Genomic DNA, 7,609 nt, shown 5'->3' with positions numbered 1-7,609 from the left:
TATATATATATATATATATATATATATATATATATATATATATCTTATATATGTCTTTTTAAATACACAGTATATATATACGACTCTTTAAATAATTTAAATATATATAGTAAAATATTTCACATAATTATTTATATTATTTTATGTCATAATAATTTATATAATCACAATAAAAATGGAATGTAAATTTAACTGAACTGTTGGCGAAATTAGGCAATTCATTCGATTAAGAAATATAACTCATATCATAATCGGCAATTATTTGTAATTTAATTATTGTAACTTGCAGAAAATTATACGCTTCTCCTCAGATATAATATATAGGTATAATATAAGTTAGCTATCCTTACAAATATTAACCTTTCAATAGAGATATTACTTTCTCAACAGAAAACTGTCTCATGAAAGTTCAAGATACTTTTTTTTCTCTGATAATATATATACCTATATACCTATAAGGATTTATAAATTATAAAAATCGTATATTACAGACCTTTACTTTCAAGATTATTTCTCAATATAACACGATGCTCGGTGTTTCAATCTAGTAAAAAAGAAAAGGCTATCGTTGAAAAGAATCTAGCGACTCTCCCTTTCCAACGTAATAACGCGAATCTCATGCAAGTACTTAATTTATGCAAAGTTTTACGCACTCACTTTCGATATCGTGCTGAAAACTTACATGCTACTCATTTTGCACGATTCGCATAAATCGCACGTTGTGTATGTTACGCAGAGGAGATAAATACCGGATGGAAATGCGTTTGTAGTGATTTGCTTTTAATCGTGGATTTCCGTGAGCGATGGAAATCGGTGCGTAAGGTGCGTACATTGTCCGTGCACACAGATACGAACTTTGCATAATAGTATAATATAATGTGCTACAAAAATTTCATACGCCCGCAGTGACAGCGCGGGGTCCAGAGGTGGATGCATTGTGGGACAAGGTCGGTTCACTGTAGACATGCAGACAGGCCACGCTAGGCTGGGCACCCCTTTACGACTAGCTGTTAAATTGTTCGAAGCTAAAAGTACGACGTGACAGGCGGCGGCGTTTCCTGTTCCATCTACTCGCCGTCGAGGCAAACGACTGCCAAATGAGATTCGGCATGGACACGTTTGCATTACATTACACTTTGTTAAAAAGTTATCTCACTATCCCAATATATATATATATATATATTCAAATATTCTAACCAAAATGTAAAAATATAATAAATGTATTGAACAATAAATTCAAATATATATATATTTTTTTTAAATAAATACTTTCAAAATCCATAGTTATACAAAAATATAAGAATAAGATGTAAAAATAAAGTATAAAAGACATATATACGCATCAGAGAAGAAAATCAAATCGATACAAAAACAGTAGATTAAAAATAATTTAAAAAATAATAAATGTAAAATAATAACGTTAAAGAATATATTTTTATAAAAAATATTGGATTACAAAAATTTCTGATGAAATGCTAAATAAAACATAATCCTTTCGAAAGCGAAAAATAATCTCTTTTTTAATATCAAAAAAGTAATGAAGCAGCAATAGTTTGTTGCAGGAAGTTCACTGCAGAAACTCGAATATGTAATATTTTGGTGTCATACGATGCCATGCGAGTTTGGATTAAATTGACAGAAATACTGAAATATGAAATTCGCGAAAAGCATTTTTATCACAACAATAACAATACAAAATGATATAGCAATTTATTTTTTGTATATTCTAAATCACATGAGTAATTTAGCAAAGTTTCGCAATTATAAAAATGTAAGACGATTTAAATGTGATTGTACACATAAAAAGCAATTTTTTCTTCAAAATTAATGCACGCGCTAGATTAAAAGATAAATGTATAATTTATTTTCTGTTCATATCAATGAATTGGACGTAATCTTTCTCCTTTTGTAAACAAGGTAAATGTTACTAATCTGTAGTTAAATATACATATAGAATTGCCGTGTGATTTAAGTTGCATCCACTAAATAGAAATGATTATCGTCGAAGGAAATGAGTCATTCGCGGTGAACCAACAACAGTCATGGATGATATCATTCGTACTTTATTAAAATTTGGGAAGACATGACTACATATAAAAATAATATAGAATGCGAAAAAGATGAGAAGAAAATTATACAATACAACGAAGAAAGAATACCTACTAAGCAACAGAATATCTGAAGAAAAACCGCGCTTTTTTTAAAATATAAATTTTTTGACAAACGAGTCAATGCTTTTGATAAAAAGTTGACCGGAATTTTCTTGCATAAATGTTTCATTTTTAACACATCTGAAAAAAGTATAAGCTTGGAATAGAAAAATTCTATTTAAAGAAAAGTATACTTCTGTATTCGCGCCCACGATGTAGCAAAACTAAAGTACGAAGAAGGAACGCAAATGTGAAAAAAAGACAGACTGAAAAAAAAATGCACAAGCAGGTCTCCACACGTGTTCTCTTTTACTATCCGGTAGAGCGCTTAATTCGACGTATATGTATAGCCTGTCGGCGAGACGTGCATATATGAGCTAAGAGAGTCCGGAACATGTGTTTTAATCATATAATGTTATATCCGTGAAGAGACCACTTTATTTAATTCGCAATACCCCTCTTTGAAAACCCCGAATAGTCGAACGATGTGCAAAAACAAAATTTTTAATTAGTCTCAGATTACACTCGACATGAATAGCTTCGAGTAGAGGTGAAAGGGAGATAAAGATATGTACATGAATATAAGAATTAATTAGATGAAAGAATAAAAATGCTTACAATTATCATTTAATGCTCAACGTTGTTAAATTATGCTACTATAATAATTACAGCTGTTAAGCTGATAATATCTAGTAGTTGCATTATATAAAACAAATATTCAATTTATAAAATTTTGTGAACGTACGAAAATACTTTTAAATTGTTAAATGTTTTATGAATATTTTACTAAAATGGCATATATTTGAAATAACGCAAGGCACGATTATATATTCTCTAAATTCTTTGAAGTGAAATTGAAATCTCACTCTAAAGAGTAAATGAAAAATGAGCTGGTCTTGGAAAAGAATGGCTCAATTTTTCAATTTTTTAAGAGTGAGATTTTAATCATCAAAGAGATTCATCTCTAAAAGTTTCAGAGAGTAAAAATTTACTTTATTAATTGATACTTAATCGCTATTATATTTGAGAATCTATTACACATTTAAGTATTTTTTAAGAAAATTAAAAAAGTATGAAAAAATCACTGGTTTTTCTATATTATATTTGAAAGTAATATAAAAAATGTAGCGATTCAGAAATCTGGATAAAAAATTGTTTCAATAAAAAACTAGCTTTTAAAAAATAATTAAGATAAATGAAAATATTTTCATTTTAATTATAAAATTATATTATTAAATATAAATATTGATCCAAACAAACTGTCTCATACGCATACAATTCATTTTTATAAGTATAAATTTCCAATTTCAGTTTATAATACTTTAAAACTAGTGCAGAGAAATAAATAACTATACAACTGCATGGAATGTGAGAGTAAAAATAAATTGAGAATGAATTAAGATTGGGGCTCGCATAGGGGCAAGATAATGAACGAGAAAGATAAAATTATAGCATAAGGGAGAGATATAAGAAGGAAACAGACGAATGAATGAATCTCGCAGCTCACACATGTTCGGTTTTACTTACTTATTCAGTACATCGTCTGATTTGACACGCATCGCTGATACCCCGCTTGCTGTTGCACGCGGAATACAAAATTCTTTCGATGAGACATTATCCGCATAGTGTCGTTGACTTCGTGCTCATTTTTTAAAATGAATTTCAATGAAGGCAAATGCCTCTAGCAGATAATAAATGCAGCTTTACGTCAAGTGAGCAAACTTTCTAAGCGATAAAATGCAATGATCGTTTATGTGAGATGCTTAAAATGAGATATAATAGGCCCAAGTAAATTATCGAAAAGTCGTATCTTTTGAATAATCGCTCATAACTTTATAACATAATTTGTATGATAAATCACAGTGTGATTACTTTAAAGTTTAAATTTTATTTCATATTTTAAAACATGATTAATAGTAAAAACATTGAACATGTGATATATATTTAAATGTTAAAAAATAAGCAGAAACTCTTCAAAATTCTTGAATAAGACTTGCAATAATTTATCAAATTAATTTTAAATTGTAAGTAGTTGTATCCTGTTTAGTGATCTTTTAACATTTATGACAACTCTACGATCAATCATAAATACTTTTCTCCATTTGTAGTTTACGCATTCGTGTTCTCCTTTTGTGAATATATTGGATGACGCTTTCTCGGCGAGAAAAGGATTGGAGCGTCTCGAACGAATTACTTGTCATTACGAAGCATATTATATGCCATATAAGTGCTGAAGAGAAGACCGTACGTAAGAAGAAAGAAATGCAGATTCGAATCGCGACTCAGAGATTTCGTCATCGCGATGCACAACCGGAATACTGTACGAGTCACGGACTCGTATCTCTTGGTGCAACGTGGCATACCGATATGAAAAGACGAAGGCGCACAGAGAAAACCATAGTGCATTTCGATTATCGTCAACAATAAATTGAATTACAAAGATTGAGATACACAAGAAATTAATTAAATAAATACATGATCCTCTAACGCATTATCAAAATAATTTAATCTCTATCACAATCACAAAGGAAGATTGATTATCTAAAAAATATGACATAATTATTTGGAATTTTTTTGTAAATTTGGTTCGTAAATTTTATCTTAAAATATACTGTTAGAGTAATGTGTATTTTTTTTATAATGTAAGTATAATAAAAAAAATAGTTTCGAGTCAAATGTTAACGAATCAAATAATATTTAAAAAATTGATAAAAAGATGTTAGGAGGTTATCGCAGGAAAACGTTAGGAACTTTTACACGCTTCCCCTCGGAATCTCCTATTGCACAAAAATAGTACAATTAATATCCGTCGGGGTCACGAAATTAACCGCAACGCTAAGTTACTTTCGCTGTGTCGCCCGACGATCCTAATTACTTTCAAATCATGATGAATGTCTTATACTTAACACGAAACTCGAAATTCTGACTAAGATAAACGTTATCGCTATGGTTTTCTTTATACATTTTTTTCTTCGTCTTATCTCATAAAACTTTCACGCACTTGAATCATGATTTTTCTTCATTCAAGATAGCACTTTGATTGCGACAGGAAAGGATTAATTTATGATTATTACTGGTTTCATTGAAATAAGTAAAGGACTGTCGCAAGACGAAATCTTTTAGTCATTGCTATTAACGTCCTAATGATTACTCCAATACTTTACTCAAATATTTCTCAAAATAAGCAGCGGCTTATTTTTTTTATTACGATGAAGCAAAATAACGATGAGGAATATTCATCCATCATTCGATATTAATTAAAAGCTAATATAGGTATAATCTTTCTGCTATATAAGTATATGTAATGTATGTTTACACATCGTTATATCAAAATTAAGTGGAACAGGAATATCCGCAATAGAACTGGAATAGACTTTTCGTCGATCAATTATTACGTTGCTTTGATCAAGCATGATCTCTCTCAATCACGCAACTCATTATATTCAATTTGAAATGCATTTTTCTGTTTAAAAGTGCATTTGAATTTATTTCTAATATAGATGGATATATGTTATGGTGTATAAATACATCACCTAGAATTTTTAGTATTACTTTGATAGTCACCGTTAACAATTGAAAAAAATGTCATGTAATGCATTCAAACGTAGATGGTAACATACTGCTTTCCAGTTTAATTTTTCATTTGAATGAAAGCGCGTTTAATTTGCGAGACGAACAGACACGCAAAACGTCACTACGGAATAATTGATTCTAAGCGTAGAAAATGATATTTATTCTGCATGGCGATTTCATGTGAGCACTGCTGCAAGCAGGATAGGTGAAGCGGAGTTTATGCGAAGCTACCGGCGACGTGTAAAAGGACACGCGCGTGTTTAAAAGTTTCCTCGCTGCGCTCGAAAGGAGGATCCTCTGGACGACAACCGTGCATTATCTCTCGGCCACGTGAATGCTCGCTCGTGCGCTTTCGTTGCGTCGACATGCCTGCAATACGGTATACGTTTGACTATCGGAGAATCGCAATCGCGCGAACGAAAGAACGAACGGCTATTTTCCTCTCGCGAGTCTTCAGTCCGTTGTTCATCGGATATTAAACGTCGCGTTATTGCTATGCGTCCGTGCAGGTTCGAGGAGCCCGCAAGGCACGTGCGTGTGCCATTAGCATCGCTAATCATCAATGTTGCATTTCCCTTCTCATGAGTGCCAAGTGTACTCACAACAGAAATAACGAAATAAAATTGCGCGTTTAAGAATCTTGAATAAATATTTCATGTGTTGGATTCTACTCGAAGACGATGTTTATGGGGTGCTCAAAATGCGGGAAGAGAACAGCAATTATGTTTCTTCTCGAATAAGTCAGTAATTATGAAGATAATTCATACGTTCTTAATTAACTAAACAAGGACAGAAATATGATATGATGAAATCAGTTCAAATTAAAATACTGTAAAACAATAATCATAAAATAAAACACATAAAAACAGTCAATATTAGCTCTCCAATGTAGAATGCAAAATATTAAAAAAATAATCTTGTTCACTTTTTGTGTTCTATTAAGGTTTTTCCAAGCAATGCCAGCAAGTGTTAAGTTATCACGATTAACTTGGTTGCATAAAACAGCTTATTATGCGACAGAAAAAAAAGAGAACGCGACAAACAGTCCGACTCGCAGATAGCAGTTTTCACGGGTCAACTTTCTTTCTGCAATAAAATGGAACGCGAATTTCATCAGAGGCATGACAAATATACGATCACATAAACAAGAAATTAAACATATAACATTCCTACTTACGCCTCGCAATATGGCTGTTTGTTAAAACCCTTGTACGTCCGCATATTCAGGGTCATACCGCAGCCCTGACACTTGAAACATTGCTTGTGCCATATCTGTAACAAGGAAACAATTGTTATTTCCACGTCAACTTGTCAGGTTTATGCGATTGCATAATAAACATAGCGCGGAAAAAAAAATAAAACGCTTAGTAAACCTCTCAAATTTTCGAATTTTAATCGGTATTAAACTTGATTCATTGTAATACGAATCATAATCTGACAGTAGGTATTATATGCAGCGCATTTCGTCATCAATTCTTTCGATCGTTACATCAACAAGTGTTCAAACGCGCTTTTCTATAAATATTAAAAGTTTGTTTTCTACGAATCTTATTTCGATTGAGAAGTGTCCTACTTAATTTTCTTGCATCTCTTTAGAACCTGTATGCTTATAAATTATTTACTTTCACCAGGATAATTTCATCATAAATTTCATTGCACTGTACTTGAGAAATAAACGTCAGCGATAAATAACGAATGATACTATTGGTGATGATAATATTACGATACGATAATGATATCTCGCGACCTTATTCGCAGTGTTATGAACTGTCAATATTTCATAATGATATCAATACTAAGGCAATCTAATATCATGTACGGATAATCATATGACATTAACGAGGTGAAATTATCAGTTTTTTCGCCGTAATCTCTCTCTCTCTCTC

General features: G+C 31.5%; 1 protein-coding gene across 1 annotated transcript in view; it reads right to left on the bottom strand.

The window, feature by feature from the left end:
• LOC105623653 (LIM and SH3 domain protein Lasp) overlaps positions 1-7,609 on the bottom strand; it is a 25,279-nt gene that overhangs the window by 7,173 nt on the left and 10,497 nt on the right. The window contains exon 2 of the mRNA XM_012205033.1: positions 6,901-6,995. Coding sequence (XP_012060423.1) covers positions 6,901-6,995 — 95 coding nt within the window. The remainder of the gene's footprint in view (positions 1-6,900; positions 6,996-7,609) is intronic.

This window comes from Atta cephalotes, assembly GCF_000143395.1.
Source record: "Atta cephalotes unplaced genomic scaffold scaffold00062, whole genome shotgun sequence".
Lineage (NCBI taxonomy): Eukaryota > Metazoa > Arthropoda > Insecta > Hymenoptera > Formicidae > Atta > Atta cephalotes.
The sequence above is the reverse complement of the archived record's forward strand: the minus strand, read 5'-3'. Positions and strand labels throughout refer to the sequence as shown.